At 30.9% G+C, this 20,121-nt stretch overlaps 2 protein-coding genes and 1 long non-coding RNA gene across 3 annotated transcripts; 2 read left to right on the forward strand and 1 right to left on the reverse strand.

Moving 5' to 3' along the window:
• The first annotated feature begins 3,134 nt into the window (after nucleotides 1-3,134).
• On the forward strand, nucleotides 3,135-4,583 carry LOC114166060 (MADS-box protein AGL42-like). Its single transcript, XM_028050713.1, has one exon. The coding sequence runs from the start codon at nucleotides 3,257-3,259 to the stop codon at nucleotides 3,821-3,823; it is 567 nt and encodes a 188-aa protein (XP_027906514.1). The 5' UTR covers nucleotides 3,135-3,256; the 3' UTR covers nucleotides 3,824-4,583.
• Nucleotides 4,584-7,350: 2,767 nt separating this feature from the next.
• LOC114166061 lies at nucleotides 7,351-8,676 on the reverse strand. Its single transcript, XR_003599845.1, has 2 exons — nucleotides 8,514-8,676; nucleotides 7,351-7,971 (listed from the first exon to the last, which is right to left on the reverse strand). It is a non-coding gene; the product is annotated as an uncharacterized LOC114166061 (long non-coding RNA).
• A 10,136-nt stretch (nucleotides 8,677-18,812) lies between these two features.
• LOC114165641 (probable E3 ubiquitin-protein ligase RNF144A-A) lies at nucleotides 18,813-19,862 on the forward strand. Its single transcript, XM_028050215.1, has 2 exons — nucleotides 18,813-19,672; nucleotides 19,802-19,862. The coding sequence occupies exons 1-2, from the start codon at nucleotides 18,813-18,815 to the stop codon at nucleotides 19,860-19,862; spliced, it is 921 nt and encodes a 306-aa protein (XP_027906016.1).
• Nucleotides 19,863-20,121: the final 259 nt, after the last annotated feature.

A 20,121-nucleotide genomic window follows, 5' to 3' on the forward strand; every position in this document is an offset into this window, starting at 1 on the left:
TTATTATTATTATGAATATTCTATGCTGTTGTTATCATACCCTGACGTACTTATGTTTATGTATGAAAAATGGTAGATAAGGATAAGATTTTAAATTCCGTTTCTAGCCCTTCAATTTTCCATAATTAATGGGTATATATCTTATCACATGAAGTGTTGTTTTTGACAAGGAAATTCATTGGAGGAATAATAAATATTGGACCCAGCTTTAAACACTCATATGAACTGGCATCAAGATATTTTGCTATCAATGGATTTTATAAAAGTTAGATTATTATTTCAGTTTAATAAAATGTTTATAATTTTTATAAAGATCAATTATATATTTTTATTTTTGAAATAAAAATGATGGATAACTTGGAAGAAGATGAGAGAAGAGAAAGTGACAGAAGAGAAATATTTTAAGGAAAACGTTAACAGACTTGACTACATCCTATTTTTGCTGAGTCACACTGGCCACTCTTATTTATTGCTTTGGAAAGGTATCTAAAACATCAATATACAATTAAATGATAATTTTATTTTGGACTATATATATATATATATATATATATATATATATATATATTCTTATAAGAAAAATACTTAATATACATTTTTTTATTTTTTTATTTTATTTCTATCCTCTTATCATATATTTTATAAGGATAATGATATTATAACTTTATTTTTTAATTCTTATCATTCATTTTTTAACATGGTTTAATATGGATCATAATTAATGTACTATTATTTTTAAAAAAAAAAATAACTCACATTAAATCACATCAAAAAATAGAAGATAAAAATAAAATATAAAAATCATAATATAATTCTTGATCTTCAAAATTTATTATTTTTTTTTCTTTTATCTTCTTTCCTCTCTTTAGGTTGTAGTTGAAATGTCTATTAATATCTTGAATGTCCATGAAACATTTCTCTTTCATTTAGTCATCAATCATCCATTCATAATATTATTATTATTATCATCATTATTATATAGTTGTCAAGCGGTTATTTTCAATTTTAAATTATTATTTTTCAGATAAATATTGTGAAAATAAATGAGTAGAGGAACTGAATCTTAAATAGGTAAAGAAAGGTGTGAAGGGAGACATAAAGAAGAAAAAGTTAACGAAGAAAACAATAGAGACGAAAATGAATTTATTGTCTTCTAGTTCAAAAAGATATACTTATTGTTTACTAGAAAAGCATAAAATATTTGTTATTAAATCTAACTCATATTTATATAAAATCAATTTATAAAAGTGGGAATTGATATTTTTATATTCTATTAATACTATGTGGTTTGAGATCTCTTCAAAAGATATATATTTATTTTTACTATTATTGACTTCTAATATTTTATTTGCAGTCGTTATGGATTTATGGATAATTAATATATATATATATATATATATATATATATATATATATATATATGATTTGTTCTATTAGTTAGTTATGTTATCTGTATTGGCTACTTAGTTAAGTGAATGGTTAAAATTATATCTAGTGGAATAATTATATTACATGACGTAACCAATTTGATTTTTTTGGATTCTTAATATTGTAAAGTTTGTTACTTGATTAATAGTTTTACGTGTATTGGGTAATTTGACTTAGTAGATGATTTATATTAATTCTAAGTTGGTTAAAATTATCTTTCATTTACAAATATTTATATAAAAAATATAAAAATATTATCACAACATTTATTTGTTTTAAATATTTGAATAGTTTAAATTAGTATATGTTAGTCGATTGAATTACTTTAAATAGTTTTATAATATCACGAGACCAGTAAAGGTAGAGAGAGGTACAAAACGAATTACTTTAAAAAAATTATTAAAGCATTTAAAATAACAAAAAATAACTAAGCAAATAAATCATACAACTATATTTATAAAATATATTTTTTACTTCCTTTTCAAGTAACTGACACCATATAAAAGCTGTATAAAACTTTCTTACAAAATATTTAAAGAAATGACTCAGATTCATTGAATATTTCTAGCTAAAATCATATCAAATCTTAAAATATCCATTTCTTTTTTCATTTAACTTTAAATTTTAAAATCTAAAACTTTAAAAATAACTTTTTCTTAGTCCTACCAAATGATTTTACTTTTGAAGAAAAAAAATATTATTTAATTTTGAATTCTTTTAATTTTAAACTATTCATTTATAAAATAAAATAAACGTCAATCTACAAGATTTTAAATATCACTTAAAAGAATATATATATATATATATATATATATATATATATATATATATATATATATAATTAACATTTATCATTATGATTACGAAAAACTTATTAAAGTAGTTAGTTATTATATTTGAAATAATGAATTTTTTTTTCAATTCCTTTTAATCTTTTAATTATTTCTATAAAATTAAATATTTAATGTCACTTCAAATATTATATGTGCAAATATTTCTCCGCATAATCATTTTTCATTATTTTTCTATATTATTTGTCTTTCTCTCGTACCCTTCTCAACACATTACATAATCTATAAACTTATAATTTTTATTCTCTTTAAATATATACTAGCATACACATATACAACACATATGTAGTACGCATTTTTTAAATATAAATATAATATATTAGTATGTGATAATAATGTAATGTTATTAAGTTAATATATAAAATAAATTTATATTTATTAAAAATAAAGTGAAATGAGTACATAAATTAATTGATAAAGTAAAATGAATAGATAAATTAATTGTTGATGAATAAAAAAAAACAGTTTTATAAAAAATAGGTAAAAATAATCGTTAATTTTAAAAATTTAATAAATAATTATTTGTAAAAAGACATTATAAAATAGGGACAGAAGAGAAAATTCTCTTTATATATTGGTATATATTATTTCAACGTATTTTTCTTAGAGTAGATGACTATTTTTTAAAAATATTTACAAATATAATTATCAGACTATCCTTATTTACAAAATATTTAGGTACCGTTGTTTTTATTTGAATAATTTTTTAACAATTGAAAGTCACCAAAACTAAAGTTATTATTATTATTATTATTAAAACCAAAACTTACACATGGCATAAAATGAAAGAATTGTTTTAGAATTTGATTTGTATATTATTTAAATTTAAATTTTAAAGTTTAATACAATGAAAAAGATAAGATTGCAAGATTAGGACATTATAAAAGGGACTCCCGCCAAAACATTTTGCAATTCATGTTTCAGAGTCATTAATTCTTTAAGGTTTCTTTTTCCTCTCTGTTTTCTGAAGTATTCTAATGGCTCCTCCTTCTGCAGCAAACGATGGAACAACTTCAAATTCAGGAAGAAGGAGAGAGATTGAGATCAAAGAAGTTGAACAGAGAAACAGAAGATGCGTCACCTTTTCCAAACGCAAATTAGGGCTTTTCAACAAACTCACTGAACTTTCTCTTCTATGCAGAGTAGAAACTGCTTATATCATCACCTCTCAAAACGGCAACGTCTATTCCTGTGGCTACCCCACCACCGCCGCCGTCCTCCACCGCTACGTCACCGGAAGAGTGTACCAACAATGCAGAGTTACAAGCGAGCACGAGCATGAAGAGTTTCTTGAAAAGCAAAGGCTGGAATATGAGAATGTGCAGAATAAGTTGAAAGAAAAACAGAAGCAGTTGAAAGAATTGAAGGAAGCACAAAACATTAGTTCTTGTTTTGGTTGTAGGTGGAATCTCTCACATGAGAACATGGGTTTGGAGGATCTTGAAGAGTTCAAGTGCTCCTTGGAAAGTTTGAAGCTTAATCTAATCACAGTATTGCAAGAGAAAGAAGCTTCATTGAGATCCGATTCTTTGTATAAATTGTAGTGATCAAGATGTTTTTCATCGAGTATGGCATAAAAAAACTCGTAATGGCTCTTTGAGGAATAGTGGATTATGTTTTTGACATGCATTTATATTTTTTCTCTTCTTCTGTTATAGTTAGTTTATGTTCTGATGTAGGTTTAGTTTTTTTCTTTTTCCTTCACTGTTTTATAAACTCCTCGTTTGGTATTTTGTAATGATCTTCTTTCATTCAATAAACATCTTCTGTTCTATTCTCATATTCTTCTCTTTCTTGTTTGACATCTTGTAATATGCTGTCAGATCCAAGATTTTTTTTTTTTTAACATTAGAACATATCCAAGTGTGAATGTTTGTTTTTCGTTAATTACATGATAGTGATAGTATCATGATATCACAAATAAATTAAGTGGAAATATTTTTGTGTCATTAATTAGAGGTGATAATATAACACTCTCTCCATTTAAATACTAAACTATTTGTTTAATTTTCCTATATTTGACTTAAGGGACCAATTTATGACATTGGATATGACAATAGTATGTTATATGTTTATTAATGGTCAGGGTTGGGCATAATTTAATGAAATGCACTGAATTGTTAAAAATTAAAGTGAATTGAAAATTAGTTTGCATGAAGCAAAAGATAGTTCAAATAAACTGAACTAAACTATTTTTTGTTCTAAAAAATTGAATTGAATTAAACTGCACTATAATATAAACTAAACTGCTATGTAACAAAACTGTTTTTTCAAGCTGCACTATTTTTGAACCGAACTACACTACTTTTGAATTGAATTATACTAATTTTGAATCAAACTGCACCATTTTTTAATCAAACTATACTATTTTTGAACCAAATTGCACTAATTTTGAATCAAATTGTATTATTTTTTAACTAAATTACACTAATTTTGAACCGAACTACACTATTCTTGAAACAAACGATATTATTTTTTATCTAAATTGCACTAATTTTAAATCACTATACTCTTTTTGAACTAAATTGAACTAATTTTGAACCGAACTACACTATTTTTAAAACAAATAGTACTGTTTTTTATCCAAATTGCACTAATTTTAAATCACTATACTCTTTTTGAACTAATTTTGAACCAAACTATACTATTCTTGAAACAAACGGTACCATTTTTTTATCCAAACTGCACTAATTTTGAATCAAATTATACTATTTTTGAACTGAATTGCACTAATTTTAAACCGAACTGTATTAATTTTATTATATATGGTTGTACTATGCAATAATAATCTAACTTTTATAATTTAAAAGTGTTTAGAAAATAATAATTGAAATTGCTTTTAAAGTTTTTGGAGATATTAATAGGGTGGAAGATGACGATGAAAAGTTGGGTTTTGAGATATTGGTCATTTTGAATGAAATTCTGAATTGTTTCAAATTTCAAATGTATTTTTGTTTTAAAGAATTCATGCTGGTAAAAACTATTTTTTGTTTAATAATTTTGTTAAAGAATAAGAAAAAAAAATAATGTTTTCGTTTTTCCTTCGATTGTGTCGGTGAAGTTGAACTATCAAACATATGTAACATATGTCGAGTGAGTTTGTCATTTTTTTGGTGAAAAATCACATTTAAATTTTCAAAATACATTGTCATACATGATTGATCTACCTAAAGAAATTGTATCCTAATTATAGTTTAGTTTCTTAAAATTGAATTATTGAAGTTCAGGTTTTTCTTCAAGTAGTTCAATAAATTTAGTTTAAAGTAGTACATTTAATTGACATCAGTTCAATTAATTATGCCCGATCCTACTAATGATATGGTTTAGTTTTATAGAAAATTTTAATAAAAATAATTATTGATTATGTAATTAATCTGATTAAGCTAATAAAAAGTAATAAATTGTTTTTAAGTCTAATATTAAAATTGCATTTAAATATGAGTTTTTTTTGTCAAAATAATTAGTTGAAAGAAACGAAAATAAATCATTTCTTAATTTTCAATAATAATTTAAAAAATAAAAACAAAAGTCAAACAAATTGAATTACTTTAAAAAGTCAAATGGTAAAGAAAAAGGTAAATTAGTAAGTTATCCAACCATTGAATATTGACTAACCTTTTTTTTAAGACTTGTATTAAATATTTTACTAACATCTCTGCCACACCAATACTTAGATTTAATCTGCAGAATAATAAAAAAGAGTAAATAGAAAAGAAGTCTTGTACCTGAGAATACAAGTGAAAATAAAACAACAGAACATATTACTGTGAAAGAAACAACAAGGTACTCTTTGAGTTCAGAAATTGTGGATGATAAAGGAATACAAAGTAATATTCAAAATAGAAGGCATTAAAGAAATAAAACAAACTCTTTTTGGGTCTGCGAGCGACATGACTTACTTTGTATTGTCATCCCTGAATAAATATAGACAGTATACGAGAATATTAACAAAAACAAAATTCATGCGGGGTGAGTACATTTAAACTTACTATTGTAAGTTTCAATGGAAATTCATATTGTATTAAACAGAACGTTTCACATTATTTAACTATATTAGCAATCTTCCTTCTTCAACCTATAAAACGCATTTTAATAATGATGAATGCTTATAAAGTTTAAACTTAGGTATTATATATATACATATTATTAAACATAATTATGTTCCATTTGAAGTCGTGCCTCTTGAACACGGTTTTTAATTTACAAAATTCAATTGAAAGTTGTGAGCACTGAGAACTACTTTTTCAGCATAAACACAACTTCAGTATAATGCAAAATACTTCAAAGTCTTCTTGTCTGCTAAACACGACTTTCACTTCCCAGAAATTTAGCTCAGAATCATGTGGCTTGCAAGTGATTTTAGGTGAACCCAACACGACTTGGTCTATGATTCGTAATTAATTTAAAACCTGCTCTTTCTCTTATTTTTTCTTAAAACTGGTGTAAAAAAAACCATTAATAAGATATGATATCACTCTTAAATCTTAGGCCATAAAAACTAGGTCAAGTTAGAAAACTTATATCTAAAAGACTGAAAGGACTCTGATTAATAATACTATATCCGTCATGATCCAAATATGCTAAACCACAAGCGAAGTTTTCTGCTAGAATATAGAGTATCTTATCTATTTGGAAACAGAAAGAGGAATTAAAGCTTTACATTCCAGTATTCATGTCACATTCATTAGCATTCAAACTTATGTAAATTCCAACACTGACTTTTTGCATTTCCATTGGTTGCAATTCATGCTACATATTAAACAGAACGGTCAAATATATACTCTTGTATTTTTATTAGATGGCAGTAATATATATAGTCTCTCTTTTTTTCTCGGACCTCATTTTATTTGAAATGAGAAAACATTTTTTGCTATTTTTTTTTCACGTTTTCAGTTTGGAAAAAATCATCCAATGCTTTATCTGCCAAGAAAACATTTAACTACTCTAGCTGAATATAAAGTTCTATTCTTAATACAATTTACAAACAGTCATTCAATCATATATTGAGGAATGACAATGAGGTTCTAACGTCAAGAGATTAATTTAGAATTAGTTTAGACTTTCAAGAACATTAAATACAATATTTGATTATAATAAACCAATAACAGTGCAATAACACTGTTTTATTGCAAATATAAGCAGATCTTTAATTACACTTACAGGGATTAGAACAAACAAGTCAACAACAACCCTCAATATTCATCATGCCACTACAACCAGAAGACAGAAGAATGAAAACAATTCTCGTGAAAATTGGATTTAATGTGTTTGTAAATGCAAAGAAAACTTCCTTCTATAAAGATCTTCCATAATTTGTGTTTTCTAAGTGCTCTAGTTAATAAGGGTACCTCATCCTATGATCTATAAAATGCAGGACAAATATTCAAAAGATACAAAAATCAGAACCTGATTAATAAGGGGAGGTGATGATTCTAATCATGGTTAATCATCATCGCTCTTCTTCTTAGATTTTCGATATTTTTCCTCAACTTGCTTTGCATGTAACAAGGCAGTGTCTGCTAGATTCCTCAAATTAGGAATTTGATAATTCTGAACCAAGTAAATCCCAAAAGTCGTCCCAGCAATGAAAAGGAAGCTACTCCTAATTATACCCATTACGGCTGCTTCAGTTGCTTCAGTGGTTGGTTGAAATGAAATATCTGGTATTGCAATACCACTTTTGCAAGAATCACTACCAGACAGAGAAAAAAATTAGAATCAGGTCGAATTGTACTGAAGAAGTCATTTGTTTTGTGGTTTTATTCCACCACCTTCAAACATTGCGTTTATTATTATTGTATTCCATCTATTCACGACATGAACTAAAGCTCAATTCATTGACACATGAACACTATAGATAACTAACTACTTAGACAATGATATCATGATGATGCAGAGAGCAAGAATGTTATGTAATAATCTAAATGATTTCGGAAAATCAAATTTTAACTTAAGAAATAGTGTTTTCACGATACTGATTAACTCTATTTCCAGAATAAGAAAATTCAAAGAAATTTGGGCACTCAAAAACATGGTTACGATGAGTTGCCAGCAAGTGACTAATCAACTAATCAACCATAAACACAAAAATATTCAGTGCTCTGTAAAATTTCAAATTCAATACAAGATGCTGCAAGTTATCCATAGATCGACAACTTAAAAAAATCCGTTTCCATAGTTAAGAGAGAGAGAGAGAGAGATCGTACCAAATCTCGAGAGGTGGACGATACTGACCTGATTTCGCAATATACCGAAACGGGAAAATGGAGGAATGCGACGGTTGAAAAATCACAAGAAATTCTGGAAAACCTAAAACGATTTAGGGAAAAAGAACACTGCGAAACGCAACATCGTCATTGCTCATTTCCTCTTCTCCACGCTTTTAAACGCGACGTTTCGCTCGTGACTGCGGAGTACATGCCTTATTTATTTAATTAATCTTAATAATTTAACTTTTTTTTACGGGAATGTAAATATATTTAGAGAAAAAATATTTTTGTCCTTCATTAATTAATTTTCTTTATTATGTAAAAATAATATTTTTTAAGAACATTTCTAATATTAATGATTTCCTATTAAATTAAAATATTTATTGTATATTTTCTTACAAAACCTATATATTGAATATGAAAAGATATTTGCAGGTGATGTGTCATAGAAATCAAGAAAACCTATGGCGCAAATATTTGATATGTACCTTAATGGTGTGTTTGGACGGGACAATTCAATAGGGTGATTCATTTATTTGGAGAATTTGAAATTCTTTGCAATGAAATTCTTTATTTGGATAAAGAAATTAAAAAGAATTTAAAATGCATGCAGTTTTTTTGAAGTATTTCAATTAGCTAAATTAGAAAAAATTCAAATACTCTAAAAAAAGGTGTAATTTGAAATTCTTCTTACTCAACCTCACACTCTGAATTCAATCCCAAACAGACCCGGCAAACCCGACAACCATGACAGGTTGGGTTGGCCAGATGATCCTGACGGATCGGACTAACCTGATAACACAAACGGGTCGAGTAAGCCCGACGACCCACACGGGTTTGGCGAGCCAAATGTCCTAGAGGTGTCAGGCGGGCCTGACGACCCAAATGTATCGGGCAAGCCCAATGACATGACCGACTCGTTGACCCGACAAGCCTGACCGACCTGTTTCCAAATTTATCATGAATTCAAAACATAATTAAGCCTAAAATAAATATTGATAAAATGAAATTTTATCTCACAAGAAATTCAATTATTTTATCCAAACAAGAAATTGAAATGTAAGGTATTTTAATATCTTTATCCAAACAAGTTATTTAGAAAAGGAAGGGAATTTAATTGCAAGCAATTCAAATATAATGCATTTCAATTTCTCAGTATTGTTGAAATGCTTCATCCAAACACAAGGTAAGAGTAAATAATGTATTGGGAAAAATACGTTTTTGGTCCCTGAAGTTTCACCAAAAATTGCAAATGGTCCCTCACCGAAACTTTCTCACCGTATGGTCCTCATAGTTTTGAAATAAGTGTTATTGGTCCTTCCGTTAGGACGGCGTTACAAAAAATGGTGAGTGGCAAACGGCGTTCCACCTCAGCATGTGAGATGTTGACACGTCTTCACATTGGCACGTGTCATTAATTTTTTATTTTTTAAAAATCTCTAAAATATCAAACCGCACCGTTTAACTTCAATTTTTAACCTACATTTCGTTGCCCTTGTTTTACCTCCGTGCTTGAATTGGAAGACCAGCACCGGAAGAGAGAATGATGACGACCAGCCTGCGACAGGACCCAAATCGAAATTGATTAACCGTGAAGTGGAATAGAGATTCGAAGTTGCAGTGGAAGTGAAGTGGAATAGAGATTCGATAGGACCCAAATCGACCAGCACCAGGTTTGTTGTTTAAGCTTTCCCAATATGAGGAGGAGTTATGGATCCAAGTGTTCGACGAATTCATCTTCATCTTCTCAAAATCGAAGTTCTGGATTTGTGCCAAGAATTTGCGGATGTGGAGAAATTTTGTTGCTTTTGAAAGCCACTACCCATAAGAACAATGGGAGATTTTTTTGGAGATGTAAAAATTGGGCTGTAAGTAATAAAGTCATTTTGAGTGTTTAGGGTTTTGATTTGGGATAAATATTTTTGTTGGATTGATTTTTTTTTTCACTGCAGAATGACAGAAATTGTAGGTTCTTCCAATGGGTTGATGAAGTTGAACCTGAAAAGGAAGTACCAATAGAGAAAAACGAGGAGGACAGTGTTTGTGTTAATGAAAGAATGCTTGTAGATGTGTTGCAGAAGAATGCTAAGTTGAAGAAGAAGTTGATCGAAGAGAGAAAAATGGGTCAATTGAAGATGTGTGCATTCCTTGTATCATGGGCAGTCACTATTATGTTTTGTGTTTTTTTTTGTGATGAAGATCAACTGTAACGGGTAGTGTGTAGGAAGATGTTATGAACTATTGGTCATTTGCTGTTAAATTAAGATGTCTGCAGGCATTGTGATATAACTTGAAATTGTTAGTAGCCCTTTATTAGTCATTCTTTTTAGTCCCTACGCTGTTATGAACCTGTGTGTTATTTTAAGCTATGGGATAAATCTCATGTATAGAGATTAATACATGAAAACGCTTACAGAATTAACTAACTCGATTTTTTTGCAATTTGAAACAACACCAGTAGTCATAAAGATAAAGATATTACAAAACAAGTCATTTAGTCATAAAGGTAACAAGTGGTCCAAACAACTTGACCATATTTGTCTGATAAAGTGCACACAAAAGCTGATTCATAGCTGGCTATAACTTAATAATACTTGCCCCAAAACACAGCTTTCAAAAATTACAATTAAAAATAACCATCCACTATCATTGAAACAAAAGCACAGTCTTCTAAATGTTCCTCACATGCGCTGTCAACTTGGGTTGCTAGAACTTGCTTGGGAGCCTAAAACCACAGTGGCTGCCACTCTTTATTAGGCCTTCGCCCTCCCGTTCTAGTTGGTGGTTGTGATGTGCTCCCTATGGCAGATCTGAACCTGTTGCTTCGTCTCGCTCCAGATGCACTGGGGGTACAATGACTTCCAGCATTACTCTTCTTTTGATGTCCTTTCCCCTGTAAGTAAGATGCATGAATGAAGTTAAATGTTTGTAATTTAACTGTAAATGTTTATAAATTATGGTGCAGAGATTACCTTCTGTTTTTTTGTAGTTCTACAACCTCTGATATTGTGGCCGTATTGGTTACACTTACTGCACTTCATCTTCACTGGTTTTTTCCCTGCTTTAGAGTGACTAACATTTTCATCAGCCTCTCTTCTTCTTAGTTTCTTGGGCCTCCCTGGAGGAGCTTTGTATGTAGGAGGCAGTAGTGGAGTTGCATTTGTCTTTGGCCATAATTGTTGTCCATTAATAGGTGAAATATGAGGCCCATAACAAGCTTCATATGCCTCTCTTTTATAAAATCGATGGACATAGTCTTCAGGTTGTTCTAACTTGTAGTTAATAGCGGCAATGGCATGTCTACATGGAATGCCTACTAAGTCCTAAAAATAACAAGAACACCTATGATTTGTAAGATCAACAACAAACTTCTCCGTAATAAATCCTTGAGTAACTTCAAAAATTGCATCACCACTCCAAACAGCAATCCAATTGCCACTCTTCTCCACTTCCCTATCTAGCCTTTTACTTGGTTTAGGCATAACAACTCCAGGATATGCAACAAACTTTTCTCTTAAAGTAGCAAATCTAGTTATCAAGTATGATCTAATCCACTCCATCATGGTAATAATAGGTTTATCCCTAGCTAAAAGTATTGTGCTGTTAAAAGATTCTGATAAGTTGTTCATAAGCACATCACACCTAGGGTATACACTAAATGCATGCTTACACCAAGAATGTCGTGGAATAGCAACTAACCACTCATATGCAGCAAGGTTTACCTTCTTCAACTCTTCCATTTTAGCTTCCCAACCTTGGTAATATGTTGCTTTGGCAGCCCCCATCATGAGGTTTCTAATTACAATCCCTCCTCCAAACTTCTTCTTGTAGTTGTTGTACAAGTGTCTTAGACAAAATCTATGCTCCACCCCATGTAGGATTTCGTCGAACACTTGCATTAGCCCCTGGAAAAAACAGCAGAACATAATACTCCTTTAAATACACAACAACAGAACATAAATTTAGATACACAACAGCAGAACATAAATAAACAGATGTAGTTTAAGAATTTACCTTTTGTTGATCTGAAATAAACACCCAGCGATTAGTTTGTACATCTCTAATGTCATCCAACAAGAGACTAAGAAACCATCTCCATGTCTCCTTACACTCATTTTCCACCACTGCGAAGGCAAGTGGGAAATATTGGTCATTTGGGTCCCTCCCTACAGCTACTAACAACTGCCCTCCATAACTATTTTTCAGGTGACAACCATCAACACCTATAAATGGTCTACAACCATCAATGAAACCTTTCTGGCACCCCTCTAAACACATATAAAAAGACCCAAAACGTGGCTGCAGGGTGGGTAGGGGATGATTAATTTTAATCTTGCATGTTGTACCAGCAAACACTCTTTTCAACTCTGCAACATAGTCATACAACAAGCTATATTGCTTCTCCTCATCCCCTTCTACAATGTCCATGGCAATTTGTTTTCCTTTCATAGCCCTCCACCTACTAATCCCAACACTGTAAGTCTTCTTTATGTCATCTATAATTTCATTTGCAGTCATCTTGCCCACGTTTCTGTACTTGTTAGCAACAACTTTAGAAACCCAATCTTTGTTCGCATTTCTATTCGCAAATACCCTCCCACAACTATGTGAATCAACCAATGTTTTGACCCGAAATGTGTGGCTGCCTCCAACTTTACTACACAGAATCAAAAAACCACATTTCTTCTTACAAATAGCCCTAACTCTAACATCATCATTTTTAAGAAATATTACCTCTCTCCCATTCAACACAGAATACTCCTTTAAAGCTTGTTTAAACTCCTTAAGGGAACAAAACTCCATTCCCAGGCAGAATTTGAAATCTCTTCCCACGTCATCAGCTTTGAACATTGGGTACTTATGCACTTCCTCCCCTTCACAGTCCACATCGCTTTGTAATTCATCTGTGCTATATGTTGCATCCATGTCATGATTTCCACCAAATTGGGGTGTTTCAAAACCATCAGCACTTGCACTAGCTGAACGCTTCCTTTTTCTCCTACTCTTTCCCATATTGGACCACCTTTGAAGAACATATGTTATGTTCCTGCGTGGTGTATCACTGCATCCAAATCCATCATCACTGTCTCTATGAAGTTCTTCTTCACTTTCATCCAACACTTCATACCCATTTTCAACTGCACTATCATCACCACTTTGCACATCCACATCTGCAGCTACATTTGCCTCATGCACAACATCAACCACATTTGCATCATTCACAGCAGAAGCCACATTTCCATCATCCACAGCAGCAGCCACATTTGCCTCATGCACAGCAGCAGCAGCCACATTTCCATCATCCACAACAGCAGCCACATTTGCCTCATGCACAGCAGCAACAACCACATTTACATCTTCCACAGCAACAACATTTGACTCAGCCTGTCTGTCAGCATCAACAGCAGCTCCACCATGCCCACCATTATCATTAACAACAGCAGCTTCATCCTGACCACCATTATCATTAACAACAGCAGCTTCAATAAACTCAATTGGCTCAGCGGTACTAACAACATGTTCTACGTAAATCTGGACCTCTTCTTTTTTGTTTTCAGCATAGCCAGACAATTCCAATGCATCTTTATCTGTTACCAGAGGCCTCAAATCTCTGTCCATCCTACCTCTTTTAGGCTTCCACCACAATTTCACCATTCCGTCATATTTAAATTCATCCTTTAAGATGGACAGTGCCTCGAAATATGACCACCTATCAGCATCCAGACCATGGACCACATGTTCTTCCCCTCCCTTGTATCTCAGAAACCTTCCTTTAAAGGCCTCGAATTTCCCCATGTGGTAAAACGCAATCGAAAAACCCATCTCTGAAAAATGAAAGAAATAGAATCCCTAAATGCACGAAAATAAACACAAATCGCAACCAACACAAACCATAGCTAAATCAGAATAGAACAACGTACATGAATCAAATAAAACCAAAGAAAATGCGTCGCTCAAATGAATAAACCCATACCTTTGACTTCGTCTTCACCACGAGATACGACACGAAATGCCCTTCGACAACAAGCTTTCCCACTTCGACTCAAGAACCACGCGAAACCCCCTTTCTCTGCAACCTAGAACCAATTTCTCTCCAGCGCTTTCAAGATTCTTCTCCCTCACGGTGGTCGTCGCGACTGAAGTATGCAACAACGGTGGTCAGAAACATTTGCCTTTTTGTTCGTGTTTTACTTAGGTAAAGTGCTGCTCGTGTTTTTTACTTAGGTAAAGTACTGCTCGTGTTTTACTTAGGTCAGAAACATTTGCCTTTCACGTTTACTTCACTCATTCAAGTTAAACGGTGCGTTTGATATTTCAGACATTTTTAAAAAATAAAAAATTAATGACACGTGCCAACATTTTATGTGAAGACGTGTCAACATCTCACATGCTGAGGTGGAACGCCGTTTGCCACTCACCATTTTTTGTAACGCCGTCCTAACGGAAGGACCAATAACACTCATTTCAAAACTATGAGGACCATACGGTGAGAAAGTTTCGGTGAGGAACCATTTACAATTTTTGGTGAAACTTCAGGGACCAAAAACGTATTTTTCCCTAATGTATTACTTAAGAGTTTTTGTGGTGAGACCGTAAGGATTTTCCTTTAATAAAAACAATATACACTTGCTAAGAGTAAAAAAAGAAAAAATAAATAAAATACAAAGGAAACTATTTTATTTTTATATTATTTCGCTCAACGAAAGATATGCAATATATAACAAATGGAATTATGTTATCTCCAGAGTGTCCGAAGTAAAATAATTTTATCTCGTTTCTATATTAAAACTGAGAATTAAGAAAAAATTAACATGTTTAATAAATTAAAAGTGTCTAATAACTTACAAAAAATACATAAAAAAAAACAAGGTTAAAAATGATTCCATTTCGTAACTATAGATCTTATGGTGAATATCATATCGATACAAGTAGAAAATGGGACTTGAGAAGTAATCTTTTTTAACACTATAGACTGTATGACACATAAAGAAGTTCATGAAATAGAGAAGTGGTACGAAACTTGGTTCTTGGTGTCATCATAATGTAAATATTAATAACATCAATCTCTCTAATGATTCCCATTTTGCAACCACTCTCTAACATGGAAAACTGTGTTTTTTGAACAAAAATATTTTTATATAAATTACTTATCTTATTAAACTTTTTCTTAACATCCACTTCAATGCTCAATGTCATACATATTTAGGATGATAACGGATTGAGTTGGACGTCCAAACTCATAATAACAAAAAGATATATTCATTACTGGTGCAAGTACTTATTTAAAAATTATCAGTTGGTTTTAAAAAATTTGCATGTATCCATGTTGACAAATATTTAAACAAAATTATAAATTTTTAAAATAAAATTTAATTAAAATTATTAAAAAAATTATGAAATTAAATATAAATTAAATTTTAATTATAATTAAATTAAATCTAATAAATTATACATTAAATTTTAATTTTAATTCAATTTAACTTAATAAAATATAAATTAATTATGATTGTAATTTGTTGCGAGTAACAAATAATATGATACTTACACCCACTCGTTTATGCATGCTTAAATGAAACATATAAATCATTTTATGCATCCGTTTACATGGATCAATATCCGTTCATAAGGCAGCAATTCAAAGTGTGAATAAAGCCAATGACTGGACCAGTGTCTGGTTCAATAGAAGTATCTTCTCTTGATAATGAGCTGACACCGACCACTTTCACTTTTTGTCAATCCTCAGACAAATTGCCACCAAATTCTTATCCATTTGCAAATCCTAAAATTCTAAAATCTTCTTTTACAAAAGCAATTGTGCAAAATTTCAGAGATGGGAATACAAAAACCACAACTGTGAGTAATGTCATAGATGCGTGTAGTCATGTTGATTCTACATCAAAACAATGTGTAAGTGTTTTAAAATGAACTTTTTTCTTCATTTATATTGTACCGACACCTTAATTATGACAATAATGTGCAGGGTATGATGGAGCCTCCGATGACACTTTTTGAAGAAGCCACAAAGAGTTGGTATGATGAGCAAATGATGATGTCTACAGTTATTGTACATGATTTTTCTTTTTATGTCAAACATATATCAGATGTAGGATACGAGTTTGGTTATGAGAACGAGGTAGATTTAATCTCAGAGATGTTGGCTAGCACTACTAATGTTATGGCAGTGGGAAAATTGTCTAGATAAGACCAAATAAAAAGCACCAACATCTATGACAATAAGCTATTCAAGATGAATGACCTGACAAATGATACCAAGTAGGTATTCCATGACTTTAATTTTAGAGTAGTGATGCACATACCACCATTTTACCCTCACAACATCCATAATATTTTTTTTATAACTTTTTTTACTTTTTTTTTCATTTATAAGTGTTCAATGAATCTTCTTAATCATTAATCACTACATCTAATATATTATCCTTTTTGGAATGTGAAACACTTTGAAATATTGAAGAAAGAAATGTATTTACCTTTAGTGTGAACTTTTAAGTGATATAGGGGTATTGGAGTATGGTTTTGATGAACTACTTAAACTGAATGTTAACAAATCTGTTTGACTGGCTTGGCTTCAGCCACCTTTGATTATTTGAAAAAGGTTGGGACACAAACATAGTCTATTTTGCCAAATTATATTAGCTTCAAATTGTAGTTGTCTAGGATCCCTAAAAAATATGGGATTTTTTGTGAGGGTTCTCACAACCTTTGAGAGCTAGGAGATCACCAATCAATCACCAGTGCCATAGTCACCACCCATGATGGCAAAGGCAGTGAACACTTTTTTTCCTATAACCTGTAACAATATATAAATCTATAAAGATGATGAACATTCATAATGTTAATCCGTTAACGACGCTGACTTTTCTAGGGGAAAACCAAACTGCGGGTAACACCTTTAGTGGAGGTTAAAACTGTCGAGAATGCCAAAAATAACCTCCCTTAAAAATTACTTCTCTTGTAGTGATAGTGGCTATTTTATTAACCAATAATTATTTACTTTGTAAATTGATATCAAAATTAGTCACTATAGCGACTAGCAACTTTTGATAATTAAAATTGATTACTAATAAAATATTTTCTTATAGTGTCTACTTTAAAATAAGATCTAACAAATAACTAAATCAATTTGTAAATAGTAAATTATTCCAATCAAACGATGTATAAAAAATATATAAAAAACATGATTTAACTTGAGATTATGATGATCATATTTTAATAATTACTGATTAAGTTCTTGGAAACATGATATCACAAATATCTTAATTCAGCCATTTGCCTTCCTGAATCTGTAAATATATTTGGGAATGCCTAATTTAGAATGTATTATTTTATACATACATTATGAATTAGGTGCTATGAAAGATATTTTTAGATCCAAAATATCTTTTCAAATATTAGATCTAAAATAGAAAAATATTTTTTAGATCGACTGTTTTGAAATATATTTTCAACTTAAAAAATACTTTCGAGAACATCAAATCCAAAAAATATTTTTCTATTTTGGATCGATTGTTTAGAAAAATATTTTTGAATTCATAAATAAAAAATAAATACAAAAATACATTCTGAAATAACTAATTTGAAGTATATTTTCTATACATTTATGATTGAGTATTCTAAAATATATTTTCAAAATTACAATTTAGGACCGAAACAAATAGCCAAATCTTAATTCGTCCTAGGTGACTAGTCCACCAACCTTTTTTAATTTTTTAATCCTTTTACTTTTATTTCTTTTAAATTTTAATTAATAGTAATGTCTCCGATCCAATAAACTAAAATAATTATTATAATTAAATATAAAAGAAAATTATTAAAATTAATAATCGAAACTTAATTTATAAATATTAATAATTATATATTTTCATCTTTCAATAATACAGTAAAAAAAAATTATTTTAACTTGGAAAAAGAGCTTATTCACAGGCTTGTCCAATGGACTAATGGATTAAAAATTTTAAGCACGAACCCAAACCGTTTTTCCAACTCTATAATTACTACCATGTTCCTCGGAGAATCTAATCGTTTTGAAAAACAAAATAAGGAATTAATGCTTTATTCTCCTGTGTTGGTTACATTACACCATGTGAAATTTGGTAGCATTCATTCACAGTAACGTAAATTCCAACATTTCAATTGCTGCATCATTTAAAACAAAACGGTCAAATATTTAAAACCCACCACTATCGCTTCACCTTTTGCATTCTCCATGCTTTCATTTCCTCTACTTTCTTCCATCACCATCCTCATATAAAAATGCATATATCATACACAATGCTATCATTTTCCTCTGAAAATTCTTTACAGAATGGAGGGAACTTCATCTTCATCAACGAACTTTCCCTCCACTGCTGAAGATCCTCATTCGGTGGTCGACGATTTCTACTTCTCAGCACTTCACGATGCTGAAGAAATGTTTCCGATTTCGGATGAGAAATATGCGGAAGAGTTACAGCTACAAGAAGCGCTCTATTCCTCCACAACGTTAAGTGCTAGGGTTGAAAAACAAGTTGTTATAGTGGATGTAGATTTAGATGATGATGACGATGACGATGACCTTCCTTTGAGAACCCTCAAGGGGAAACAGAAGGAGATCGGTGAATGTTCTTCTTCTTCCCATGGCTACTGTGGTATTTGCATGGATGCAAAACCTGGAGAAGAAATGTTCAGGAACCAAAACTGTTCTCACATTTTTTGCGAAGATTGCATTGGAAGACATGTTGCTGCGAAGATTCAGGAAAATATATCAATGGTGAAATGTCCCGAACCAAAATGCAAAGCTGTTATAGAGCCTGAGTTCTGTCGTTCGATTATCCCTGAAGAAGTGTTTGATAGATGGGAAAATGCTCTCTGCGAGAATGTGGTGCTTGAATCGCAGAAGTTTTATTGTCCTTTCAAGGATTGTTCTGCTATGATGATATGTGATGATGAAGAAGAAGTGGTAACTATTTCTGAGTGTCCACATTGTAATAGATTGTTCTGTGCACGGTGCAAGGTTTCATGGCATGCGGGATTAGATTGTAGAGAGTTTAACGCATTGAATGATGATGAGAGAGGGAGGGAAGATCTGCAGGTGCTGGATCTTGCGAAGAACAAGAGTTGGAGGAGATGTCCAAAATGCAGATTCTATGTGGAAAAAAATGAAGGATGTTCGCATATTTCTTGCAGGTTGGTGATTTTGCTGCATTATTTTAAGAAAAGAAGCAACATTTGTTTGTTTGGAGAGTGATAATTTAAGAATGTTTTTGTTTTTGTTTTGTTGGACTCAATGTTCTAACAATGGGTTGATTTTTGCAGATGTGGGAAGGAATTTTGTTATGCATGTGGATCCTCTTGGTCACAGAACCATGCATGTTAATGAAGTCAACAATTATTAGTAGAAACTTGATGTAGTCGAGTGAATTTTTTAGAGAACGGCAACACTATATGATTCGAGATACATTGTTAATCAGTGTAATGTTTACATGAGTTAACTCTTTCTGTATATTTTTATATTTATGTTTGCCCTAGTTGGAGTTTTTGAATAAATTTCGCTGTTTAATTTTTAGCTTTTTTGATTACGGATTGGGTGCAAATTGATATTATTTCTGGATAATGATGAACTAGGTTATGATATA

This window comes from Vigna unguiculata, chromosome 10 (genome assembly GCF_004118075.2).
Source record: "Vigna unguiculata cultivar IT97K-499-35 chromosome 10, ASM411807v1, whole genome shotgun sequence".
In the NCBI taxonomy this organism is placed as follows: domain Eukaryota; kingdom Viridiplantae; phylum Streptophyta; class Magnoliopsida; order Fabales; family Fabaceae; genus Vigna; species Vigna unguiculata.

What these genes read in the sequence shown, in the direction of transcription:
- LOC114166060 (XM_028050713.1), top strand. Translation starts at nt 3,257, where the DNA reads ATGGCTCCTCCTTCTGCAGCAAACGATGGAACAACTTCAAATTCAGGA.
- LOC114165641 (XM_028050215.1), top strand. Translation starts at nt 18,813, where the DNA reads ATGGAGGGAACTTCATCTTCATCAACGAACTTTCCCTCCACTGCTGAA. An exon ending in TGTTCGCATATTTCTTGCAG is followed by an intron (nt 19,673 to 19,801) that starts GTTGGTGATTTT and finishes TGATTTTTGCAG; the next exon opens with ATGTGGGAAGGAATTTTGTT.